Below are 27,667 nucleotides of genomic sequence, written 5' to 3'. Positions count from 1 at the left end.
TTTTACAAACTCCTTTCTACTCTGGGAATAAAACCCCTGGCCTATTCTGGGCATTTTAAAATCAGAACCGGGGTTACATCAATAGTTCCCCTTCAGTCCAGGTCTCTAATCTCCCTAAAGACCAATTCCAATTCTAGACAGAGCGGATAAGGAGGGGTTAGCCAAAAGTTCTGGAAACCGCAGCTTAAACGCGTACGAATCCGTTGCACAGTGAGGAAGAGTTAGAATTCTCATGCCTGAGAGGAAACAATGCCTAAGTTTCCCATCCTGTTTGAGAGCGGTGGGCAAAGGGGCGCCATGGAACGACGCGGGACTTTAGCCCGGTTAGCGGTGAGAGGAACTGGGGGAGCCAATCCTCCCCAACCACGATCTGGCATGGCCGCCAGAGCCCGCTGTCCTCCCCGCCCTCTAGGAGCCCGGGACCCGCCGAGCGCGGGAAGCGAGGGAAAGAGAACCTAGGACCTCTGATGGGTCATGCCTGCGACTGGCGACCCGCTGGGGAGGGACGGCGAGGTCTCAGCGCATGGGGAGACCCCGCTTCCAACCCCGCCGAGTGCACCTGCAATCGGAACTGGTCAGGATCCCGCCGCCCAGTCAGCGGGCCCAGGCCCCGCACCTTGCACGGGGCCACGTCGGTCCTGCTTGCGCGGCTGGGCAAACCGCCGGGACTGCCCAGCCCCGACGCCCGGAAGGTACCTTGCAGCCCCCGTCCGGGGTTTCCCGAGAGGCGCGGCGGGCGCTGCTCACCTGCTTGCCCCGGTAGAAAAGGCGCTGGCACTCGGGTCGAACGTCGAACAGCGCCCACACCCGCTCGCGCAGCTCTTCGATTGTGGCTTTGCGAGAGACATCCTCAATGGTGCGCGTCTGGGAGCCGTCGATGGTGCGAACCTGGATCCACATCTTGGCGCCAGGAGAAGGGGCCGGCTCTCTTTGTCTCCCCCGCGGCTCGGGGCGCCGCGCCCCGCCCCGGCCGCGCAGGCTTCCCAGGCGGCTCCGACCCTCCGCGGCAGGCAGGCGAGCGCGTGCACGGGGAAGAAAGACTGACTAGACGCCGGACCCTACAACCGGCGGCTGCGGCTTCTAAGACGCGCGGCCGCCCGGCAGAGCTTAAGAAGAAGAAAAAAAAAAAAAAAACCGGAACTAGTCGGAGGCAAAGCGACTGCCGCAGCTCCCGCTTCACAAATGGGATGAAGCCATGTCTGAGCCGCGCGAAGTGTTTACTTATAGAGCCGTAGCTCCCACATGGAGGTCACGGCGCCAACCGGATCTCGCGAGATCCTCTCCGGGCTCCGCCTTAAAGAGGAAACAGCCCCGGAGGCTGCTATAGACTTGAGGCAACTAAAAGGAGACGGCGTCGAGAAGGCGGGGCTGTGGGGCGAGACTGACAAGAGCCGTTACTTGCTCCTCCGCCTGCACCTGGTCACGGACACGCCCTCTAGCCTCAGAGTTTCGGGCCGTTACGGTTCCGCCCACACGGGTTACCCTTTTGGATCCTGGTTTCCGGGCTGAGAAGGCGGGAGGCCACGCAGGCCTAGCGGGCACTGTACTCTGAGCTCAAAAACATACCAAAAATAAGAAAACCCTGACGGGCGTGGCCTAAGTTCCTGAGAAAGCAAAGGAAGTCGCGTTGGTAGCTCAAACAGGGCCCCGGGGCCGCCTCTGCTTCGCGAACACGTTTCCTATCCGGCCCAAATGGTGCCTTCGCACAGAAACCCGCTTCCTGGGGTTTCCCGCCGCTAGACGGAGGTGGAGGCCGCAGGTCCACAGGCCGCAGGTCCTGCAGGTATCGTCGCCTCGGGCCTCCAGGCTTCCACACGGACTTCCGGCCCGGAGACCCGCGCGCTATAGAGGCCCGGGGCGCCCTGACCAGACATTTTCACTTGTGGGCTTTCCGTGTTAGGTGTACCTTTGACTTAAAAGATTACGGGCTCATAGAAAGTACCGTTTTAAAAGATAAAAAAGTGCACTGGGCCGAAGAAAGGACTCCAAAGATCTTCTTAGGAATAATCTCAAATATAGGTCCAACATTACATTACCTAACCGGGGTCTTAAAGTGAAAAGAGGCCTTCGTGGAAAGGACAGAACATAGAAGGTACAAGACAAAACAACATGGACTTTATATTTGCCAAAATCGATAATTTGACTGACGCCAGTTCTAATTATTACCATAAAGATGGAGCAACATTTTTGTAGAGTTGTAACAAAGCCGGTGGTATTATTAAAAAGATGTCCCAAGGCAGGAGAAACAGATAAAACGGATTTTGTATAAATATTTAGGGTCTCTGCCCTTGCTGAAATTTTCTCATTTACCTCTAAATATAATTAATTTTATTTCAGTAAAGCAAATATTGAGATCTTCATTACATATGTAAATGAGGCAATGCGCCTAAAACACTGAGGACCTCCCCTCATAAAGGATAGCTATTTGCTATTAAGGTTATGCCATTCCCTTTGTGGACCCAAATTGGGAAATTGTTTTTAAAATCCCTGCCCATAAAGAACTTACAGTCTAGTTTAAGATTTAGAAAAAAATTAAAAAATAATTTAGTACTGAACAGTGTGATATTGATTAAAACAGAATTAGAAATGAGTGAAGGGAGACTAAAATGATCTGAGAGCTTACGGGTAGAGATGCAACTTGCCCGCGTTAGACTGGAGGCAGCATTTAGATGTTCAGTTTATGAATTAAGACAGACCTGAGTTGTAATCTGTTTTGCTGCTTACTATAAATGTGATTTTGGACAAATTATGCACTTCAGTATCCTCAGTGTAAACTGGTGCCTAAAATACCCAATGAATGTAAAACAATAAATTATTTTACTTCTATAATTGTAAAGAGGATTTAGATCAGCAGACACTGCCGGAAGAGGAGAGAGTACTTAAGCAAAGACAGAAAGCAGGAAGGAATATGCATTTTCACAGGTCAGAAGAGATTACATTATCAGGATGAAATAAAGGGCTGAGTGCGAAGATTACCGTTCAGAGCAGTAAATTTTGTGGACCCCAGGGAGAAAGTAAAGGTATTTAAGAAGTGCAACATTGTGATTAAATATGTATTTGCAAAGGTAGCACAAGGAATGTGGAAGGATGCCTTAGGGAAAAAGTAAGGGTGGGGGATGGGGATTTTTGTCAAAAAGCCCAGTGAAGAGGCAGCTGTGTCAGCTTTGATGAAATTAGTGGCAGTGGGTAAGAGAGGAAAGGATGAATTGGATTCCATAGTCTTCTAGGAAATTGAACCTATAAGGCTTGTGGACATGTGGATGTGAGGGATGAGGAAAACTAAATGTTGAAAATAATTCCCACATTTCTAGTTTAGGAGACTTACATGGATGACTTGGATAACTGGTGATACTCTTAACTGAAATACAAGAGGAAGGAGGTTGGGAAAAGAGTTTTGTTGGGCTGTGACACATTTGAAACGCGTTTCCAAAATTACACCTAGATGGAGATGCTTGACATTTGAAAATAAAGTCTGCATTTTTGGAGGGAAGTGCAAAAGTTCTGGGAGAGTCAAGACCATCTGTATTCACTCCCATGAGTGGGGGATATTTGGGGTGTTCTGTCCTTCAGCTTAGATAGTTAACTGAGCTCTTTATCTTATGGTTTGTTTTATGGTTTGGATGTCCTTAGGGTTTTGAGGAAGATTGTTTCCTGAGACTTTGTGATATATGGCTGAGACCTGCATAAGAGTAACCTCCAGAATGACCTTCTGAACTGCATTTTAAATCTCTTAGCCATAGTAGCTTTATTTTGTTTTATTTCTGGTAACTATCTCTAATGCTATTTTAAAGATAGAACCACATGTTATTAGATACCAACCAGAAGTTCCATCAACTAAAAAGCACTTCATGTTATGACTCATTACCAAAAACTAGCCATATTTTAAAGGTTATGGTCTTTTTTTTTTTTTTTTTTACAGAATCCACAGATTTTTGCTGTGGAAAATTATTTGAGAGGTCACTCTGGTCTAACCTTTTCTTAAAAAAATTAGGATATGATTCAGCCAAATATGTGTAACCAATGAATGACAGTGTTAGAACTTGAACACTTGGTGTCCTTCCTCTCTAGCCAGTGTTCCTTACCCTTTAGCTGCCCCTCTTTTGTTTCTCTGAAGACTCCTCCGTTCACTTTGTCCAGAGCATAAGCTCGCCCCTCCTATTTGAGTGCCTGGTTCTTTGGAATATCTCAGGTGGGAGAGGGGGCCTGGGATTCTCGTCAGAGGCTTGCAAGTTAGCCCCCTCTTCGGTCCTATGCTTCCCCTTTCCTTCTGAGAGTCTTTGTGTCAATTGACCTTGCATTTCCCCCAATGAAGGAGTTAGGGTTCAACTTCCTGATGTTGGGGTCAATTTAGGGTTCAGCTTCCAATTAGGGTGTCAGAACTTACTCTGTAAAACACATTTTAGAGGGTTAAAGTAACAGTCACTTTACTATCTCTCACACTTTCTGTGGAACAGGAATTCCAAAATGGCCCATCTGGAAAGCCTGAGTTCTGGCTCAGGATCTCTCATGCCATTGCATACAGTTAGGACTGGAGCTGGCAGCACCTGACCTGGAGCAGTTGGGAATTCTAGGCATCACTCGCTATTTAGGAAGTCTCAAGCCCTCTCCAGGTCGTCTCTCTCTGTAGGCTAGTTTGAACTTTTCACAGCATGACAGCCTCATGGCAGTCAGACTGCTTACAAAGTAGTTGAAGATTTCAAGGGTAAAAATTCCAGTGAACAAAATGGAAACGACATCACTTTTGGGGGGCTAGCTTTGAAAGTCACGTAATACCACTTCTACAGTATTTTTTAAAAATCAAAACAGTCACAAAAGTCCATTCAATTTCAAAGTAAGGGTATAGAGACCTCACCTCTTAATGGAAGGAATGGCAAAGTCATATTGTACAAAAAGCTTCTGAAATGGAAGATATTGTTGCAGCCATTTTTGGAAAATAGGATCTGCAGCACAAATCCATCAAATTTTTTCCATCTAATTTTTTGATACAACTAAAGACTTGTAAAATATGCTTCAGTCATACAAAAAAAAAGGTACAGAGAATAATATAATGAATATTTTGTATTCACCCCCTTGCTTAAGAGATAAAACATTTCTCTGCCCCCCATTCTGCTTTCTCTTCTTTACCATATAATCTTTCAATTCAACATTGTCTTTGTTAGGCAAAACTCCCCACCCCCAATACATATACAACACACCCCTAGCAAATACTCCATGAAGCTCTCCCACAAGGGACATGACTGTTTACATAAAACCCACTCTTAGCTAACGTAATAGTCTGAGCAAGGAGAAGGACAAAAATTTTCCATAAAGTAATAACCTCCCTGACATCAACTCCTTATCTTACCCTGAGCAAACCAATCCCCTGACTCAACTCCTTACTTCTCTGTCTCACCCACCAACAATTATTCCCCCAACCCCCCTCCCAAAAAGCTCTAAAACTGTACTCCCACCTTTGCTCAGGGCTATTGCCACACTTAGGCTTCAGCCTGCCTGCTCATGGCTACAATAAAACTTTTTCCAATTGAATTTTGATCTCTTCTCTTCCCAGTTAAAAAACCTAACAGCCTTGAATTGGGTATTTATTATTCTCAATATACTTTTATACTTTTAATACATGTATATGTATACCTAAACAATAGTAAGTTTGGGTATTTAAAAAAATTATATGACATAATTTCTAATAACTTTGGAAACCTTTTTTAACTCAAAAACATTTTTTTGATATTCATGTTAATATGTAACTGTAATATAAACTTTTTCTTAGAGAGCCACATGTTAGGCTTTATGGACTAGTCTCTGGGATTGCGGTTGTAGGACAAAAGCACTATATTAAACATGTAAATGGATGAGTGTCCCTTTGTTCTGATAAAACTTTATTTACTACAATAGATGGTAACAGGTAGGATTTGGTCTGTGTGGGCTGTAGTTTGCAAACCTCGGCTCTAGTATATTCATTTTTACTAGTGTATAAATTTCCATTATATAAATATACCACAATTTAGCCATTCTCTTTTTGATGTATATATTCAGGTCATTTCTGTGTTTTGCTCTTACAAACAATGTAGCAAACATTCCTGTGCATATTACCTTGTGCAGAGTTTCTCTGGGACATAGACCAGCAAATAGTTGATCAGCTTTTAATCTTCCAAGAATGTATTGGTAACGTTCTTCTGCTATCCTCTCCTCTCTTGTTCTTTTTGGAGTCATAACATTAAGAATTCTTTTTATTATCATTTCAGAGGGGTTTTTGAGCATGTTTCTCATAAATATTCTTTAATTTTGTTTTTTCCCATCATTATTGAACACTCTGTAGATCGTCATAAGTCCAGTGAGGATTAGTTTGAGGCTAATGACTCTTGCTTTTGGCAAGCTTAAATGACTCCATCTTTGTCCTAATTGCACTGTCACTATTAGTAGTGTTTTCATTTTTTCCATTTTCCACTAAGTTGTATGAAATACAGTAAAATATCTATGTAAGTATCCAAACAAATACCATTACGAACAACAAACTGATGATAGTTGTAAAACTAAATTGTTTGGCAGGCAAGATTTTCAGAGTTTCAACCAATACATATATTTAAAAATAGGAGGAATTTTCCTTGATCCTGCTATTGGTACTCACCTGTTCTCATTTCTAAATTGCAGTTCAATCCTTAACAGCTCCTCCGAAGTTATCTCCATGCACTTCTCAGGAACTTCTGGTAGATCATCTCTTTTTAACAAAATAGTTCATTTACAGTGATGTTCAGGACTGAGTCATGCTCTTGACTCCACATAATATGAAATATGATCTGTAAAAACTGAAATAGTACACTGGATGGGATTTATGAATTTGCCACTGAAGGTAGTCAACATCATAAGGAAAATCCCGTGATTCTGAGGACTTTGAGGATCGTGAAACATCTAATATTTTTGATGAAAAAGAGATTCTCGTATTTTCCCAGTTCTTTTCCAACAAAAATTTTAAAAATGTATATTTTATATAATACAATGAACTCTTTTTTATTCACCACTTTGCTTATAAAATAAAACATTTCGTGTATATATACCCACACACATTTATTATATCAGTTTTGTATCTGGGCATGACTTAGCTGGTTCCTCTATTTTAGGGTCCCTCACAGGCTGCAATGAAGGTATTGACTAGGCTGTTATCATCTCAAGGCTTGAGAGGGGAAGGTTCCTCTTCCACATGGGGTTGTTGGCAGGATTCAGTTCCTTGCTGCCTGTTGGTTGGGGGCCACCCTCAGTTCCTTGCCGTGTGGGCCTCTCCAGCATGGCAGCTTGTTCATCAAAGCATGCAAGCTGAAGGCAAAGGAGAGAGTCCAGCAAGACAGAAGTCATAGTCCTTTGTAATCTAATCATGGGAGTGACATCCCATCACTTTTAACATATTCTATTTGTTAGAAGCCAACTCACTAGGTCCAAACCCACATTCAAGGGAAAGGGATTATGCAAAGGTATGAATACTAGGAGGTCGGGATCATTGAGGACTCTGTTTGAAAGCTGCCTACTACATACACCAAAGTAATTTTTCATTTGGTTGCTCACCAATAGTATCTGATTTGTCAGATCAGAAAAGCAGTAACTAAATAGACATAATTGGAGGAAGAAGTTAAGATTAAGGAAGTGGCAAAGATTTTTCTGTTTAATACCTGTATTTTGCATAAAATTTTTAGAACTTAATGAAACAGTATTCCCTTAAGATAATGCCTACAAAATTATCACACCAAGGTTAAGCCTTATTATGCTGGTTCATATTGTCAGTTTGCCGATCTTTCTCTAGTAAAAGATTAAAATGAAGATATAGATATAGATATAGATATAGATATTCCCGTCCCAAACTCCATGCCTGATCAAATTCCTCTGCCTTAAGAAGAAAATTTTTAAAATACTGCTTTAGAAGGTAAAATTGTTAGGTTTGCTAAATTTTGATTTATGGGAATCCTCACTGAATCCCAGTTTTCACCTTTAATTCTTGAGGGTAAAGCTCAGTAAAATCCTGCCTTTAGGTTCTGTAGTCACCCTCTTTGAGTATCTTGGCCTGGGTCTTTCTTACCATGCCTTCTTTGCCTAGAAAATTTTGACACATGTGTCAAGATTTCCCTTAAATGCATCTTCCTTCAGGATGCCTTTCCTGATACCTCCCATCAAAAGGAAATACTTCCCCTGTATTCCTACAGTTAGACCAGAACTCTATACTAATTCTTAACCATGAGCTATAACTCTTTGCATGACTGTCTTCCCCATTAAATTTTTAATTTCCTAGAGGGCAGGGAGTTATTCTATTTATCTTTATTTCTCACACAAAACTCAGTACTTGGGGGGAAGATGGCAAAATAAGGTAGGCAGAGCTCACTTCTCCACAGTGGAACAACTAGAGAAAACGCAGAAAACAACCAGGACAGCAACTCCAGGGTATGAGTGACCAGAAAGGTGCTTCTACATTACATAGGGAGGACCTGGATGAAAAAGTGGAGAAATTAGGACTGAGAGGATGGGGTGAGTTTATTCAATTGTGACCACACCTGGGGCCAGCTGCTATATGCCAGTTGGATTGGGAGCTGGAGGAGCGGTGCACCCCTGCACTCCAACCTCTGCAGCCAGCTGGGGAGATCTTTCCTCTCAGTCCTGCAGCCAGGATTTCCCACATGAGAACCCAGGAGTCAGCAGACTTGTTTTATCCTCACACAGAGATATTGTGGTGGTGCTCAGTGTCTACCCCCCATCCCTGAGGCAGGCTGCTATGGGTGCCTGATTTGGGGAGAGACTGGGGGGCCTTCCTCTCAGGAGGATGGGGGATGCAGAGCACAGCTGATCTGACAGTTGGCCATGGAGAGAGACACTTTGGGTCCTGCTGCCCACATCCTTTCTCCACGGAGGACCAGAGCACTCATGGCATGCATAGGCAGAGAAGCAGGGACAAGGGAGAGAGTTGCACTGGAGTGTCAGGAGCTCTTTCCCCACCCCAGTGGCCCACGGGTGCACACAAGCCTGTTCATTGCGAGCTGGTGAAAAGCAGGGCACTCCCAAACTGGCTGTGGGCTGGGGAATTTGAACCTCTCAGTCTCTCAGCCCAATATCATCCCACATAGGAGCCTGGGAATCACCAGACCCATCATTACCACAAGCCAATTCTCCGCTGAGGTGTACAGTGCCCACCCTCTACCCCGGGACTGGTGGCTGCCAGCATGCAAAGGAGACCTGCAGCATTGACTGAATTTTCACCTGGTCTGAACCCTGCCCAGTGGGCTGCCATAGTTGGGGAGAGGCAGGCTTGAAGGGAAGAGATGGTCCAAGAGTGCCATCTGCTAGGAAGACAGGGAAAGTGCACTCTGGCAAACTAATTTCCTGCCCAGCCTCTAACAGACCTCCAGACAGAGTTGCACCTCCTGCATGAGGCCCCAGACTTTGTTTGGCTGGGAATTACTGACAAACCAAGGGCCAAAGAGGACCGTCAACACAAATCCAAGCAACTATAATATCTTATGCAAGCAAAGGAAATCAGCTTTCAAAATAACCTTAAAAAGGTAATCAAATACCTACAAACCAACAAAAAAATCACAAAGTACATGAGGATGCAAGAAGATATGGCCAAGCCAAATGACCAAATTAAAAAGCCAGAGGAGACAAATAATTTGGAATAACTAATCAAAGATGTTCATACACATCTCCTAAATAACTTCAATGGGTTGTTATAGACATAAAGGATATCAAGAAGACACTAGAAGAGCATAAAGAAGAATTTGAAAGAATAAATAGAAAAAAGCAGATCTTACAGAAATGAAAGATACTGTAAATCAATTAAAAATATACTAGCAACCCAAAACAGCAGATTTGAAGAGGCAGAAAAAAGAATAAGCAAGCTAGAGGACAGGGCAACTGAATTCTAAAACACAAAAGAACGAATGGCAAAAAAAGAAAATTTTGAATTGGATCTCAGGGATATGATTGATAATACAAAGCAGACAAATGTAAGAATCCTTGGTGTCCCAGAAGGAGAAGAGAAGAGCAAAGGTCTAGAGAGATTATTGGAGGAGATAATTGGGGAAAACTTCCCAACCCTTATAAAAGACATAAATTGGCAAATCAAAGAAACCCAACAAACTCAAATAAAATAAATCCAAATAGACCAATTCCAAGACACATACTAATCAGACTGTCAAATGCTAAAAAGGAGAGAGTCCTGAAAGCAGCAAGAGGAAAACAATTCACCACATACAAGGGAAGCCATATTAGACTAAGTACTGACTACTTAACAAGCACCAAGGAGGCAAGAAGGCAGTGGTGTGATATATTTAAGATTCTGAAAGAGAAAAACTGCCAGCCAAAAATTCTTTATCCAGCAAAGCTGTCCTTCAAAACTGAGAGTTTACAGTTTTCACAGACAAACAAATGCTGAGAGACTTTGTTAACAAGAGACCTGCCCTTCAAGGAACTCTAAAGGGAGTTCTGTCAGCTGGAAAAAACAAAAAACAAAAAACACCAGATAGCAGTCTGGAGAAGGACATAGAATTGAAGAGTGTTAGTAAGAGTAACTTAAAGGATAAAAAGAGAGGAAAAATATAGATCTGACAAATAAAAGCAAAAGGATAAGGTGGTTGAATCAAGAACTGGCTTTACAGTAATAACTCTGAATGTTAATGGATTAAACGCCCCAGTTAGAAGATACAAATTGACAAGTGGATTTAAAAATATGATCCATCTGTATGCTGTTTATGAGATTCATCTTAGACTCAAGAATACAAATAGGTTGAAAGTGAAAGGATGGAAAAAGATATTCCGTGCAAGTTGTAGCCAAAAGAAAGCAGGGTTAGCTATACTAATATCAGACAAAATAGACTTTAAATGCGAAGATGTAGTAAGACAAGGAAGGACAATACATATTAATAAAAGGGACAATTTACCAAGAAGAAATAACAATCAGAAATATTTATGCACCCAATCAGGGAAGTCCAAAGTACATGAGACAAACGTTGGCAAAACTGAAGGGAGCAACAGACATTTCTACAATAATGGGACACTTCAATACACCACTCTCTTCTATAGATAGAACAATCAGACAGAGGACCAATAAGGAACTAGAGAACCTAAACAATATGATAAATAAATTAGACCTAACAGACATATATAGATCATTGCATGCCAAAACACCAGTATATACATTCTTCTCTGATGTTTATGGAACATTCTCCAGGATAGATCATATGCTGGTGCACAAAACAGGTCTTAATGAATTTGAAAAGAAGTTATTCAAAACACTTTCTCTGACCATAATGGAATGCAGCTGTAAATAAATAACCATCAAAGAACCAGAACTCTGACAAATATATGGAGGTTAAACAACACACGCTTAAATAATCAGTGGGTCAAAAAAGAAATTGCAAGAGAAATCAGCAAATATCTGGAGATGAATGAAAACAAGAACACAACATATCAAAACCTGTGGGATGCAGCAAAGGCAGTGCTGAGAGGGAAATTTATATTGCTAAACATATACATTAAAATGGAAGAAAGAGCTAAAACCAAGACCTAACTGAAAAACTGAAGAAACTAGGGAAAGAATAGCAAACTAATCCTGAAGTAAGTAGAAGAAAAGAAATACCAAAAATTAAAGCAGAAATAAATGAATTGGAAAACAGCAACAAAAATAGAATCAATAAAACCAAAAGTTGATTCTCTGAGATCAACAAGATTAACAAACCCTTAGCTAGACTGACAAAGTAAAAATGAGAAAAGATCCAAATAAACAAAATCAGAAATGAGAAGAGGTCATTACTATGGATGCTGAAGAAATTAAAAATCATAAGAGGATACTCTGCTGGTTTGGATCTATTATATACTCCATAAAAAGCCATGTTATTTTAATCCAGTCTTATGAGGGCAGACCTATTGTGGGTGGGACCTTTTGATTAGATTGTTTCAATGGAGATGTGACCTGGTCCACTCAAGGTGGGTCTTAACCCTTTACTGGAGTCCTATAAGAGAGCTCACAGAGAAAGAGAGCTCAGAGAAGCTGAGAGAGACATTTTGGAGAAAAGCTAAGATATGTAATCCAGAGTTTGCCCCTGGAAGAAGCTAAGAGAGAAGCTAAGACAGAAGCCCACAAATACTTTGAGACAGAAGCCCAGAACATTTTGGAGAAAGCCATGGAAACCAAAAGCTAAACCTGGGAGCTGACCAGCAGACTCCAACCATGTGTCTTCCCATGTGACAGAGGAATCCTGTATGCCATCAGCCTTTCTTTAGAGAAAGTATTGTCTTGTTGATGCCTTAATTGGGACATTTTCATGGCCTTAGAATTGTAAACTTGTGAACTAATAAACCCACATTGTAAAAGCCAATCAATTTCTAGTATATTGCATTGTGGCAGCTTTAGCAAGCCAAAACAGATACTATGAACAATGGTACACCAACAAACTAGACAATTTAGAGGAAATGGACAATCTCCTGGGAACACAGAAACAACCTAGACTGACATGAAAAGAAATAGAAGACCACAAAAAACCAATCACAAGTAAAGAGATCCGATCAGTCATCAAAAATCTTCCTACAAAGAAAAACCTGAGCCAGATGGCATCACAGGGGAATTTTACCAAACATTCCAAAAAAGAACTAACACTATTCCTGCTCAAACTCTTTCAAAAAATTGAAGAAGAAGGAACACTTCCTAACTCATTTTATGAAGCTAATATCACTCTAATACCCAAACCAGGTAAAGATCTACAAGAAAGGAAAACTACAGACCAATCTCCCTAATGAATATAGATACAAAAATTCTCAAAAAATACTTCCAAATTGAATCCAAAGCACATTAAAATTATAAACCACAAACAAGTGGGTTTCATTCCAGGCATGCAACAGTGGTTCAACCTAAGAAAATCAATGTAGTACAGCACATTAACAAATTGAAAGGGAAAAAACAAATGATAATTTTGGTAGATGCTGAAAAAGCATTTGACAAAATTCAATATCCTTTTTTGATAAGAACACTTCAAAAGTTAGGAATTGAAGGAAACTTCCTCAATGTGATAAAGGTCATATATGAAAAACCCACAGCCAGCATAGTACTCAACACGAAGAGACTGAAACCCTTCCCCTTAAGATCAGGAATGAGATAAGGATGTCCACTCTCACCTCTATTATTCAATATTGTGCTACAAGTTCCAGCTAGAGCAATTAGGCAAGAAAAAGAAATAAAAGGCATCCAAATTGGAAAGGAAGAGTAAAACTTTCATTATTTGCAGATAATATAATCCTATATTTGGAAAATCCTGAGCAATAAAGGCAAATCAACTTGAGCTAATAAATGTATTCACCAAAGTGGCAGGATACAAGATTAATATGCAAAAATCAGTAATGTTTGTTACACACTAGCAATGATGTAACTGAAGATGCAATCAAGAAAAAAATCCCATTCACAATAGCAACTACTAGAATCAAGTATCTAGGAACATACTGAACCAAGGATGTAAAAGACCTCTACACAGAAAGTTATAAAACTTTATTAGGAGGCGGGGCAAGATGGCAGACTGGTGAGCTGTATGTTTCAGTTACTCCTCCAGGAAAGTAGGTAGAAAGCCAGGAACTGCACGGACTGGACACCACAGAGCAATCTGACTTTGGGCATACTTCATACAACACTCATGAAAACGTGGAACTGCTGAGATCAGCGAAATCTGTAAGTTTTTGTGGCCAGGGGACCCGCGCCCCTCCCTGCCAGGCTCAGTCCCGTGGGAGGAGGGGCTGTCAGCTCCGGGAAGGAGAAGGGAGAACTGCAGTGGCAGCCCTTATCGGAAACTCATTCTACTGATCCAAACTCCAACCATAGATAGACTGAGACCAGACACCAGAGAATCTGAGAGCAGCCAGCCCAGCAGAGAGGAGACAGGCATAGGAAAAAAAAAAAAAAAAAAAAACCACGAAAAAATCCAAAATAAAAGCAGAGGATTTTTGGAGTTCTGGTGAACACAGAAAGGGGAAGGGCAGACCTCAGGCCTTGAGGCGCATATGCAAATCCCGAAGAAAAGCTGATCTCTCTACCCTGTGGACCTTTCCTTAATGGCCCTGGTTGCTTTGTCTATTAGCATTTCAATAACCCATTAGATCTCTGAGGAGGGCCCTTTTTTTTTTTTTTTTTTTTTTTTAATCCTTTTTTCTTTTTCTAAAACAATTACTCTAAGAAGCCCAATACAGAAAGCTTCAAAGAATTGAAATTTGGGCACGTCAAGTCAAGAGCAGAACTAAGAGAGCTCTGAGACAAAAGGCAATAATCCAGTGGCTGAGAAAATTCACTAAACACCACAACTTCACAAGAAAAGGGGGGTGTCCGCTCACAGCCACCATCCTGGTGGACAGGAAACACTCCTGCCCATCGCCAGCCCCATAGCCCAGAGCTGCCCCAGACAACCCAGTGTGACGGAAGTGCTTCAAATAACAGGCACACACCACAAAACTGGGCGTGGACATTAGCCTTCCCTGCAACCTCAGCTGATTGTCCCAGAGTTGGGAAGGTGGAGCAGTGTGAATTAACAAAGCCCCATTCAGCCATCATTTGAGCAGACTGGGAGCCTCCCTACACAGCCCAGCAGCCCAGAACTGCCCTGGGGGGACGGCACTCACCTGTGACATAGCACAGTCATCCCTCAACAGAGGACCCGGGGTGCACGGCCTGGAAGAGGGGCCCACTTGCAACTCTCAGGAGCCATACGCCAATACCAAGGACTTGTGGGTCAGTGGCAGAGACAAACTGTGGCAGGACTGAACTGAAGGATTAGACTATTGCAGTAGCTTTAAAACTCTAGGATCACCAGGGATATTTGATTGTTAGAGCCACCCCCCCCTCCCTGACTGCCCAGAAACACGCCCCATATACAGGGCAGGCAACACCAACTACACACGCAAGCTTGGTACACCAATTGGGCCCCACAAGACTCACTCCCCCACTCACCAAAAAGGCTAAGCAGGGGAGAACTGGCTTGTGGAGAACAGGTGACTCGTGGACACCACCTGCTGGTTAGTTAGAGAAAGTGTACTCCACGAAGCTGTAGATCTGATAAATTAGAGATAAGGACTTCAATAGGTCTACAAACCCTAAAAGAACCCTATCAAGTTCAGCAAATGCCACGAGGCCAAAAACAACAGAAAATTATAAAGCATATGAAAAAACCAGATGATATGGATAACCCAAGCCCAAGCACCCAAATCAAAAGACCAGAAGAGACACAGCACCTAGAGCAGCTACTCAAAGAACTAAAGATGAACAATGAGACCATAGTATGGGATATAAAGGAAATCAATAAGACTCTAGAAGAGCATAAAGAAGACACTGCAAGACTAAATAAAAAAATGGATGATCTTATGGAAATTAAAGAAACTGTTGACCAAATTAAAAAGATTCTGGACACTCATAGTACAAGACTAGAGGAAGTTGAACAACGAATCAGTGACCTGGAAGATGACAGAATGGAAAATGAAAGCATAAAAGAAAGAATGGGGAAAAAAATTGAAAAACTCGAAATGGACCTCAGGGATATGATAGATAATATGAAACGTCCAAATATAAGACTCATTGGTGTCCCAGAAGGGGAAGAAAAGGGTAAAGGTCTAGGAAGAGTATTCAAAGAAATTGTTGGGGAAAACTTCCCAAATCTTCTAAACAACATAAATACACAAATCATAAATGCTCAGCGAACCCCAAATAGAATAAATCCAAATAAACCCACTCCGAGACATGTACTGATCACACTGTCAAACACAGAAGAGAAGGAGCAAGTTCTGAAAGCAGCAAGAGAAAAGCAATTCACCACATACAAAGGAAACAGCATAAGACTAAGTAGTAACTACTCAGCAGCCACCATGGAGGCAAGAAGGCAGTGGCACGATATATTTAAAATTCTGAGTGAGAAAAATTTCCAGCCAAGAATACTTTATCCAGCAAAGCTCTCCTTCAAATTTGAGGGAGAGCTTAAATTTTTCACAGACAAACAAATGCTGAGAGAATTTGCTAACAAGAGACCTTCCCTACTGGAGATACTAAAGGGAGCCCTAAAGACAGAGAAACAAAGACAGGACAGAGAGACTTGGAGAAAGGTTCAGTACTAAAGAGATTCGGTATGGGTACAATAAAGGATATTAATAGACAGAGGGAAAAATATGGCAAACATAAACCAAAGGATAAGATGGCCGATTCAAGAAACGCCTTCACGGTTATAACGTTGAATGTAAATGGATTAAACTCCCCAATTAAAAGATATAGATGCGCAGAATGGATCAAAAAAAATGAACCATCAATATGCTGCATACAAGAGACCATCTTAGACACAGGGACACAAAGAAACTGAAAGTGAAAGGATGGAAAAAAATATTTCATGCAAGCTACAGCCAAAAGAAAGCAGGTGTAGCAATATTAATCTCAGATAAAATAGACTTCAAATGCAGGGATGTTTTGAGAGACAAAGAAGGCCACTACATACTAATAAAAGGGGCAATTCAGCAAGAAGAAATAACAATTGTAAATGTCTATGCACCCAATCAAGGTGCCACAAAATACATGAGAGAAACACTGGCAAAACTAAAGGAAGCAATTGATGTCTCCACAATAATTGTGGGAGACTTCAACACATCACTCTCTCCTATAGATAGATCAACCAGACAGAAGACCAATAAGGAAATTGAAAACCTAAACAATCTGATAAATGAATTAGATTTAACAGACATATACAGGACATTACATCCCAAATCACCAGGATACACATACTTTTCTAGTGTTCATGGAACTTTCTCCAGAATAGATCATATGCTGGGACATAAAACAAGCCTCAATAAATTTAAAAAGATTGAAATTATTCAAAGCACATTCTCTGACCACAATGGAATACAATTAGAAGTCAATAACCATCAGAGACTTAGAAAATTCACAAATACCTGGAGGTTAAACAACACACTCCTAAACAATCAGTGGGTTAAAGAAGAAATAGCAAGAGAAATTGCTAAATATATAGAGACGAATGAAAATGAGAACACAACATACCAAAACCTATGGGATGCAGCAAAAGCAGTGCTAAGGGGGAAATTTATAGCACTAAACGCATATATGAAAAAGGAAGAAAGAGCCAAAATCAAAGAACTAATGGATCAACTGAAGAAGCTAGAAAATGAACAGCAAACCAATCCTAAACCAAGTAGAAGAAAAGAAATAACAAGGATTAAAGCAGAAATAAATGACATAGAGAACAAAAAAACAATAGAGAGGATAAATATCACCAAAAGTTGGTTCTTTGAGAAGATCAACAAGATTGACAAGCCCCTAGCTAAACTGACAAAATCAAAAAGAGAGAAGACCCATATAAACAAAATAATGAATGAAAAAGGTGACGTAACTGCAGATCCTGAAGAAATTAAAAAAATTATAAGAGGATATTATGAACAACTGTATGGCAACAAACTGGAGAATGTAGAGGAAATGGACAATTTCCTGGAAACATATGAACAACCTAGACTGACCAGAGAAGAAATAGAAGAGCTCAACCAACCCATCACAAGCAAAGAGATCCAATCAGTCATCAAAAATCTTCCCACAAATAAATGCCCAGGGCCAGATGGCTTCACAGGGGAATTCTACCAAACTTTCCAGAAAGAACTGACACCAATCTTACTCAAACTCTTTCAAAACATTGAAGAAAATGGAACACTACCTAACTCATTTTATGAAGCTAACATCAATCTAATACCAAAACCAGGCAAAGATGCTACAAAAAAGGAAAACTACCGGCCAATCTCCCTAATGAATATAGATGCAAAAATCCTCAACAAAATACTTGCAAATCGAATCCAAAGACACATTAAAAAAATCATACACCATGACCAAGTGGGGTTCATTCCAGGCATGCAAGGATGGTTCAACATAAGAAAAACAATCAATGTATTACAACACATTAAAAACTCGAAAGGGAAAAATCAATTGATCATCTCAATAGATGCTGAAAAAGCATTTGACAAAATCCAACATCCCTTTTTGATAAAAACACTTCAAAAGGTAGGAATTGAAGGAAACTTCCTCAACATGATAAAGAGCATATATGAAAAACCCACAGCCAGCATAGTACTCAATGGTGAGAGACTGAAAGCCTTCCCTCTAAGATCAGGAACAAGACAAGGATGCCCGCTGTCACCACTGTTATTCAACATTGTGCTGGAAGTGCTAGCCAGGGCAATCCGGCAAGACAAAGAAATAAAAGGCATCCAAATTGGAAAAGAAGAAGTAAAACTGTCATTGTTTGCAGATGATATGATCTTATATCTACAAAACCCTGAGAAATCAACGATACAGCTACTAGAGCTAATAAACAAATTTAACAAAGTAGCGGGATACAAGATTAATGCACATAAGTCAGTAATGTTTCTATATGCTAGAAATGAACAAACTGAAGAGACACTCAAGGAAAAGATACCATTTTCAATAGCAACTAAAAAAATCAAGTACCTAGGAATAAACTTAAACAAAGATGTAAAAGACCTATACAAAGAAAACTACATAACTCTACTAAAAGAAATAGAAGGGTACCTTAAAAGATGGAAAAATATTCCATGTTCATGGATAGGAAGGCTAAATGTCATTAAGATGTCAATTCTACCCAAACTCATCTACAGATTCAATGCAATCCCAATCAAAATTCCAACAACCTACTTTGCAGACTTGGAAAAGCTAGTTATCAAATTTATTTGGAAAGGGAAGATGCCTCGAATGGCTAAAGACACTCTAAAAAAGAAAAACGAAGTGGGAGGACTTACACTCCCTGACTTTGAAGCTTATTATAAAGCCAGAGTTGCCAAAACAGCATGGTACTGGCACAAAGATAGACATATAGATCAATGGAATCGAATTGAGAATTCAGAGATAGACCCTCAGATCTATGGCCGACTGATCTTTGACAAGGCCCCCAAAGTCACTGAACTGAGCCATAATGGTCTTTTCAACAAATGGGGCTGGGAGAGTTGGATATCCATATCCAAAAGAATGAAAGAGGACCCCTACCTCACCCCCTACACAAAAATTAACTCAAAATGGACCAAAGATCTCAATATAAAAGAAAGTACCATAAAACTCCTAGAAGATAATGTAGGAAAACATCTTCAAGACCTTGTATTAGGCGGCCACTTCCTAGACTTTACACCGAAAGCACAAGCAACAAAAGAGAAAATAGATAAATGGGAACTCCTCAAGCTTAGAAGTTTCTGCACCTCAAAGGAATTTCTCAAAAAGGTAAAGAGGCAGCCAACTCAATGGGAAAAAATTTTTGGAAACCATGTATCTGACAAAAGACTGATATCTTGCATATACAAAGAAATCCTACAACTCAATGACAATAGTACAGACAGCCCAATTATAAAATGGGCAAAAGATATGAAAAGACAGTTCTCTGAAGAGGAAATACAAATGGCCAAGAAACACATGAAAAAATGTTCAGCTTCACTAGCTATTAGAGAGATGCAAATTAAGACCACAATGAGATACCATCTAACACCGATTAGAGTGGCTGCCATTAAACAAACAGGAAACTACAAATGCTGGAGGGGATGTGGAGAAATTGGAACTCTTATTAATTGTTGGTGGGACTGTAGAATGGTTCAGCCACTCTGGAAGTCAGTCTGGCAGTTCCTTAGAAAACTATATATAGAGCTACCATTCGATCCAGCGATTGCACTTCTCGGTATATACCCGGAAGTTTGGAAAGCAGTGACACGAACAGATATCTGCACGCCAATGTTCATAGCACCATTATTCACAATTGCCAAGAGATTGAAACAACCCAAATGTCCTTCAACAGATGAGTGGATAAATAAAATGTGGTATATACACACGATGGAATACTACGCGGCAGTAAGAAGGAACGATCTCGTGAAACATATGACAACATGGATGAACCTTGAAGACATAATGCTGAGTGAAATAAGCCAGGCACAAAAAGAGAAATATTATATGCTACCACTAATGTGAACTTTGAAAAATGTAAGACAAATGGTGTATAATGTAGAATGTAGGGGAACTAGCAGTAGAGAGCAATTAAGGAAGGGGGAATAATAATCCAAGAAGAACAGATAAGCTATTTAACGTTCTGGGGATGCCCAGAAATGACTATGGTCTGTTAATTTCTGATGGATATCGTAGGAACAAGTTCACAGAAATGTTGCTATATTATGTAACTTTCTTGGGGTAAAGTAGGAACATGTTGGAAGTTAAGCAGTTATCTTAGGTTAGTTGTCTTTTTCTTACTCCCTTGTTATGGTCTCTTTGAAATGTTCTTTTATTGTATGTTTGTTTTCTTTTTAACTTTTTTTTTCATACAGTTGATTTAAAAAAGAAGGGAAAGTTAAAAAAAAAAAAAGAAAGAAAGAAAAACAAGGAAAAAAAAAAAAAGATGTAGTGCCCCCTTGAGGAGCCTGTGGAGAATGCAGGGGTATTCGCCTACCCCACCTCCATGGTTGCTAACATGACCACAGACATAGGGGACTGGTGGTTTGATGGGTTGAGCCCTCTACCATAAGTTTTACCCTTGGGAAGATGGTTGCTGCAAAGGAGAGGCTAGGCCTCCCTATGGTTGTGCCTAAGAGCCTCCTCCCGAATGCCTCTTTGTTGCTCAGATGTGGCCCTCTCTCTCTAGCTAAGCCAACTTGAAAGGTGAAATCACTGCCCTCCCCCCTACGTGGGATCAGCCACCCAGGGGAGTGAATCTCCCTGGCAACATGGAATATGACTCCCGGGGAGGAATGTAGACCCGGTATCGTGGGACGGAGAACATCTTCTTGACCAAAAGGGGGATGTGAAAGGAAATGAAATAAGTTTCAGTGGCAGAGAGATTCCAAAACGAGCCGAGAGGTCACTCTGGAGGGCACTCTTACGCACACTTTAGACAACCCTTTTTAGGTTCTAAAGAATTGGGGTAGCTGGTGGTGGATACCTGAAACTATCAAACTACAACCCAGAACCCATGAATCTCGAAGACAGTTGTATAAAAATGTAGCTTATGAGGGGTGACAATGGGATAGGGAAAACCATAAGGACCACACTCCACTTTGTCTAGTTTATGGATGGATGAGTAGAAAAATAGGGGAAGGAAACAAACAGACAAAGGTACCCAGTGTTCTTTTTTACTTCAATTGCTCTTTTTCACTCTAATTATTATTCTTGTTATTTTTGTGTGTGTGCTAATGAAGGTGTCAGGGATTGATTTAGGTGATGAATGTACCACTATGTAATGGTACTGTAAACAATCAAAAGTACGATTTGTTTTGTATGACTGCGTGGTATGTGAATATATCTCAATAAAATGATGATTTAAAAAAAAAAACAAAAAAAAACACAGGAATCATATCAAAAAATAAAAAATAAAAAAAAATAAATAAAGGGGATAAGGAATATAGGAACAGATGAATACAAGGCTTCAGAGGGTGCCTAGGGGATTTCTTCCAAGACAAAAGAGAGTCAAAACTGCCCCACTAACCATCACCATGGGTTGGTGAAAAAAGTCTCAGGAATTAGCAGACTGTGCTGCTCACACTCCAACTCAGTCCCCAGTCCCTCCCTGTGCCAGTTTGAATGTATTATGTCCCCCTAAACGCCATCATAAAAAAAAAAAAAAAACTTTATTAAAGGAAATCAAAGAGGACCTAAATAGGTGGAAAGATATTCTGTGTTCATGCATAGGAAGACTAAATGTTGTTATGATGTAAATTCTACCCAAATTGATTTACAGATTCAATGCAGTTCCAATCAAAATTCCAACAACCTACTTTGCAGACTTGGAAAAGCTAGTTATAAAATTTATTTGGAAGGGAAGGGGGCCTTGAATAGCCAAAAACATCCTAAAAAAGAGGAACAAAGTGGGAGGACTTACACTTCCTGACTTTAAAGCTTATTATAAAGCTGCAGTTGTCAAAACAGAATGGTATTGGCACAATGATAGATACATTGATCAATGGGATCAATTTGACAGTTTAGAAATAAACCTATGGTCAATTAATTTTTTACAAGTCCCCCAAATCCACTGAATTGGGACAGAATTGTCCCTTCAGCAAATTGGGCTGGGAGAACTGGATATCCATATCCAAAGGATTGAAAGAGGACCCGTACCTCATGCCCTATGCAAAAATTATCTCAAAGTTGATCAAAGACCTAAATATAAGAGCCAGTACCAAAAAACTCCTGGAACAAAGTGTAGAGAAACCTCTTCAAGACCTAGTGATAGGAAACAACTTCTTAGACCTTACACCCAAAGCACAAGCAAGGAAAAGAAAAAAATAGACAAACGGGAACTCCTCAGAATTAAAAGCTTCTGTACCTCAAAGTCAAATGCTTCTGTGCTCCAAAGGACTTTGTCAAAAAGGTGAAGAGGCAGCCAACTCAATGGTAGGCAATATTGGAAACCATATATCTGATAAGGGTTTGATATCCAGTATATATAAAGAAATCTTACAACTCAATAACAAAAGGACAAACAGCTCAATTATAAAATGGGCAAAAGATATGAAGATATAGTTTTCCAAAGAGGAAATACAAGTGGTTAAAAAGGCATGAAAAGATGTTCATCTTCATTAGCTATTAGGGAAATGCAAGTCAAAACCACAATGAGATATCATCTCACACCTATTATAATGGCTGCTATTAAACAGGAAACTACAAATGTTGAAGAGGAACACTCATTCACTGCTGGTGAGAATGTATAATGGTACAGCTGCTGTGGAATAAAGCTCAGTGGTTCCTCAGAAAACTAAATATGAAGTTGCCTTCTGGCCTAGGAATTCCAGTACTCAGTATCTACCAAGAAGGTCTGAAAGCAGTGACATGGACAGACTTTTGCACACAGATGTCCATAGTGGCATTATTCACAACTGCCAAAAATTGGAAACAATCCAAGTGTACATCAACAGATGAATGGATAAACAAAATTTGGTATATACATATGATGGAATATTATGCAGCAGTAAGGATTGAGGTCCTGAAGCATGTGACAATATGGATGAACCTTGAGGATATAATGCTGAGTGAAATAAGCCAGACACAAAGGAACAGATATTGTATGATTTCACTAATATGAACCACCTAGAAAATGTAAACTCAGAGTCTTAAATTGTAGAATATAGGAACACAGAGATAGAAGCTTCAGAAGGTTACCTAATATGTACAGAAGTGTTCTTGAGGTTGAACTTAAATGTTTGGGAATGGATAGAGGTGATGGTAATGTCTTATTGGGATTACAATAATTCCATATTGATGGTGAATTTGATTGAAAGGTGTTGTTTAAAGTCATGTATCTCACCGATTAACACTACAAATATAAATAAGTTCCTGTGTGAACTACTACAAATGCATGACACTTGCACAAAGAGTTAATAATTGAGTAGTATATGGGGAGAATTACCTATTGCATACTATGGATTTTATTTAATAGTAATACCTAACAACCACACCAATCCTAGGGGTAAATAATGGGTGTGTGTGGATAAGGGATATGGGGTGTTCGGGTTTTCTCTTGTGTGTGTGTGTCTATTTTTCTCTTTGGAGTAATGAAAATTGTCTAAAATTGAGAGTGATGATGATTGCATAACTAAATGACATATTACTTGTATACTTTGGATAGAATGTATGGTATGTGAATGTGCCGGTTTGTACATATTATGTCCCCCAGAAAAAGCCATATTCTTTAATGCAATCTTGTAGGGGCAGATGTATTAGTGTTGATTAACTGGGAGCCTTTGGATTAGGTTGTTTCCAAGGAGATGTGATCCACCCAACTGTAGGTGATAATTCTGATTAGATAATTTCCATGGAGGTGTGGCCCAGCCCATTCAGTGTGGGCCTTGATTAGTTCACTGGAGCCCTGTATAAGAGCTCAGACAGAAGGAACTCATGGCTAGCTGCAGCTGAGAGACACATTTTGAAGATGGCCATTGGAAGCTGACACTGACATTTTGGAGAATGCCATTTTGAAACGCAACCTGGGAGCAAGTGGACATCAGCCACATGCCTTCTGAGCTAACAGTTTTCTGGATGCCAATAGCCTTTCTCCAGTGAAGGTACGCAATTGTTGATGCCTCACTTTGGACACTTTATGGCCTTAAGACTGTAACTTTGTCACCAAATAAACCCCCTTTATAAAAGCCAATCCATTTCTGGTGTTTTGCAAAAGGGCAGCATTACCAAACCAGAACAGTGAATATGTTAATAACATCTGCAGTTTTGAAAACAAACAAACAAACAGAAAGATACAAGTGCTGGAAAAAATGTTGGAGAGAGGTATACCTATTCAGAGTTGGTAAGGAAGTAGAATGCCCTCTGGAGGGCAGTGTAGCAGTTCCACAGGGGGCTAAATACAGGGTTACCATATGATGATACACTCCCATTGCTAGGAATATACTCAGAAGAACTGAAAGCAGGGACATAAATAGACATTTGCACACTGATGTTTATGTTGGCATTATTCATGATTGCCAATAGATTGAGTTGGCCAAAGGGCCCATTGACTAATAAGTGGAAGGGCAAATTATGTTGTATACATATGGGAATATTGTGAGGCTACAGAAAGCAATGAAGTCGTGAGGCCTGCAATGAGGTGAATAAGCCTTGAAGACATTATGTTAGTGAAATAAACCAGAAAGAAAAGGACAAATATTGTATGGTCTCATTTAGAAAATGTTTATAAGAAAATTAGGAGCTAGATAGTAAGCTCTTACAGCAGTCACATTTATTCCTGAGCTTACATTGTTATTTCTAAATCAGAGATGCTGTGCTCCTTGTGTATAACCTGGTATTTCCCTGGAACTTTGGGTACCTGAGGGTGCTGGTTTGGATGTATTATGTCCCCCAAAATGCCATGTTCTTCGATGCAATCTTATGTGGACATAAGTATTAGTGTTGATTAGGTTGGAATCTTTGGATTAGGTTATTTCCATGGAGATGTGACCCACCCAACTGTAATACCTTTGATTAGATTATTTCCATGGAGGTGTGGCTCCACCCATTCAGCATGGATCTTGATTTAATCTCTGGAGTCATAGAAAAGAGCTCAGTCAGAAGGAGCTCACTGCTGCAGCTTACAGAGACATTTTGGAGATGGCCATTGGAAGCTGATGCTAACATTTTGGAGAACACCATTTTGAAACACAACCTGGGAGCAAGCAGATGCCAGCCATATGCCTTCCAAGCTAACAGAGGTTTTCCGGATGCCAATGGCCTTTCTCCAGTTAAGGTACTGATTGTTGATGCCTTGCCTTGGAATACTTTATGGCCTTAAGACTGTAACTTTGTAACCAAATAAACCCCCTTTATAAAAGCCAATCTATTTCTTGTGTTTTGTAAAATGGCAGCATTAGCAAACCAGAACACTGTGTGACACCTAAGACTCAGGGTTACGGTTCTGCAGCTCTTAAAGTCAGCATTACTCCATGCAGCAATTGTTTAAGAAGAATAGAGATCAGACTTTAAATTGACAGATGAATGAAGCTCATCTGGTTAGGATTAAAGTAAATCAGAATACAGGGTAAAAGGATAATATTGTTGGTATTTTAAAACTTCAACTTATATGTGAGACCAAAGGAAGAGATGTTTATTTTGTCCAAAATTTAAATTTTCTGTAGCACACTATCTAATTTAACCTTTCTGATCAGTTTATTTAAACAACCTAATTACATGGAGCCTAGAATAAAGAATGAGATCTTGTTATTCCGTATAGCTTAATGTAATACCCTGATATATTCCAGAGTATTTGGGGCAGAAAATAAAAGTATTTTCAAAGTCCCTTGAGGGACTGGAGAAAAAAATATGGAACTCTTAGATTTCCCCACCTGGGAAATTTCTGATATTCTCTCAAACATTAGGAACTCCCAGTTTATTAAATCAAGTCACTGATCTTGGGGCTAGCTCCTATGCAACTTATTCCTATAAAGGAGAAGCTAAGCCTAGTTATAATTATGCCTGACAGTCATCCCCAGAGATCTTCTTTTGTTTCTCAGATGTGGCCTCTCAGCCAACTCAGCAAAGCAACTCACTACAACCCCCCCCCCCCTACATGGGACATAACTCCCAAGGGTGTAAGTCTTTCTGGTAATGTGGGGCATGACTCCCAAGGTGAGTCTGGCGGAATTGTGGGATTGAAAATGTCTTCTGGACAAAAAGGTGGAAAAGAAATGTAACAAAATAAAGTTTCAGTGGCTAAGAGATTTCAAATAGAGTTGAGAGGTCATTCTGGAGGTTACTCTTATGCAAGCTCCAGCCAGATATTGCAAAATGCCACGGTATGCCAAGCCCCAATCAACACTATTCCTGGAAACCCGAAAGAATACTCTGGGCTTTATCTAAGACTCTATAAAAGTTTTACTTGTTAAGTTTATTTTTTCAGAAACTTAAAGGCTCCAGATTCTTCCTATGCTAGATAAGCCCTGAAACCGAGAGATACCAGTCTCTCCTAGGATATCAACCAGTTGCATTCCTTTCCCCATAATGTTGACACCCTTTTTCAGCATGTTTGGTCATTGCCAAACATCCCTGAATATTGAGAGAATGATCAAATGAGGGGAAGGAGTTGTAACAGAGAAGTTAGGATTAAACAAATGATTATGACTACTGAATCATTATATAGATATTTCTTTTTAGCTACTATTGTATTAGAACAGCCAGAACGAAATACCGGAAATTGTTGAACTGTAACCCAGTAGCCTTGATCTTTGATAATGATTATATAATTATACAGCTTTTATCTTGTGACCATGTGAATGTGAAACCCTTGTGACTGATACCCCCTTTATCCAATGTATGGTTAGATGAGTAATAAAGAAATGCCTGGGGAAAAATTGACAATAAAATTAAGAGAACATATAAAAAAAGTGAATCTTACAAACATAATACTTTACAGAAAAAATAATTCCCAACCTTGATTCCATTTATATAATGTTCAAAAATAGATAAAACTAAACTACTGTATATCATTTAGGGATGTATACTTTAGTGTAGAAAAAGGAGATTGTGTCCAGAAATAGACACAAAGGAGGCTTCTAGGGTGTCAGCAATGTTGTACTCTCAACAGGTGTTTGCTCTGTAACTATTTGTTAAACTATACTTTGAAGTTTGTTCTTTACTTGTTAAACTGTACTTTGAAATGTATCACTTTTCTGCATATATTTCACAATAAAAATGTTTTAAAAAATAAATACAGGAAATTAGGGGAAAAAACTCAGTACTCAATACCTAGAAATACTTGATAAGTGGTTGTTGAAGGATGGAAGAAAGGAAGGGAAGAATTAAGAGTCTATTCATGTGACTATTTAGAACAAGAAGCAAATTTGCATAATCTGTAGATTTCTAAAGACTGAGATACCTCTGTTTCTCATTCTGTGACCTCTCGTGTCCTCTTCTCAGGAAAGCAGATAAATTAAGTCTTCTTTTATACAAAGAATTATAATTTTTACATGGGAAAAAAAATCACTGAACATTTTCTTATAATTTAAATTCCCAGGTTCTAAGAAGTTGAGCACCTCAAAACTAGGACTATTTATGAAGAAAGGATGGAAAAAAATCAAGGTAATTACAAACTGATTTTTCTCTAGACTAGTTTAGAGGAAAAAGTGTTTCAATTCCACTATAATATTCTGTTCTTTTTTAGGATTATGGCCT

General features: G+C 40.0%; 1 protein-coding gene and 1 long non-coding RNA gene across 3 annotated transcripts in view; one reads left to right on the top strand and one right to left on the bottom strand.

The window, feature by feature from the left end:
- UHRF2 (ubiquitin like with PHD and ring finger domains 2) overlaps positions 1 to 1,205 on the bottom strand; it is a 109,774-nt gene extending 108,569 nt beyond the window's left edge. Inside the window, exon 1 of one of the 2 annotated variants that reach the window (XR_005210613.1) lies at positions 748 to 1,205. Coding sequence is in view for 1 of the 2 variants with exons in the window: in XM_037797123.1 (XP_037653051.1) it covers positions 748 to 900 (153 nt within the window). In the remaining variant the exon portion in view is untranslated. The remainder of the gene's footprint in view (positions 1 to 747) is intronic. The other variant, XM_037797123.1, reaches the window with a different exon arrangement.
- Positions 1,150 to 27,667, top strand: LOC119504695. Its single transcript, XR_005210614.1, has 3 exons — positions 1,150 to 3,020; positions 27,510 to 27,574; positions 27,657 to 27,667. It is a non-coding gene; the product is annotated as an uncharacterized LOC119504695 (long non-coding RNA).

Source organism: Choloepus didactylus, chromosome 10 (assembly GCF_015220235.1).
Source record: "Choloepus didactylus isolate mChoDid1 chromosome 10, mChoDid1.pri, whole genome shotgun sequence".
Lineage (NCBI taxonomy): Eukaryota > Metazoa > Chordata > Mammalia > Pilosa > Megalonychidae > Choloepus > Choloepus didactylus.
The sequence above is the reverse complement of the archived record's forward strand: the minus strand, read 5'-3'. Positions and strand labels throughout refer to the sequence as shown.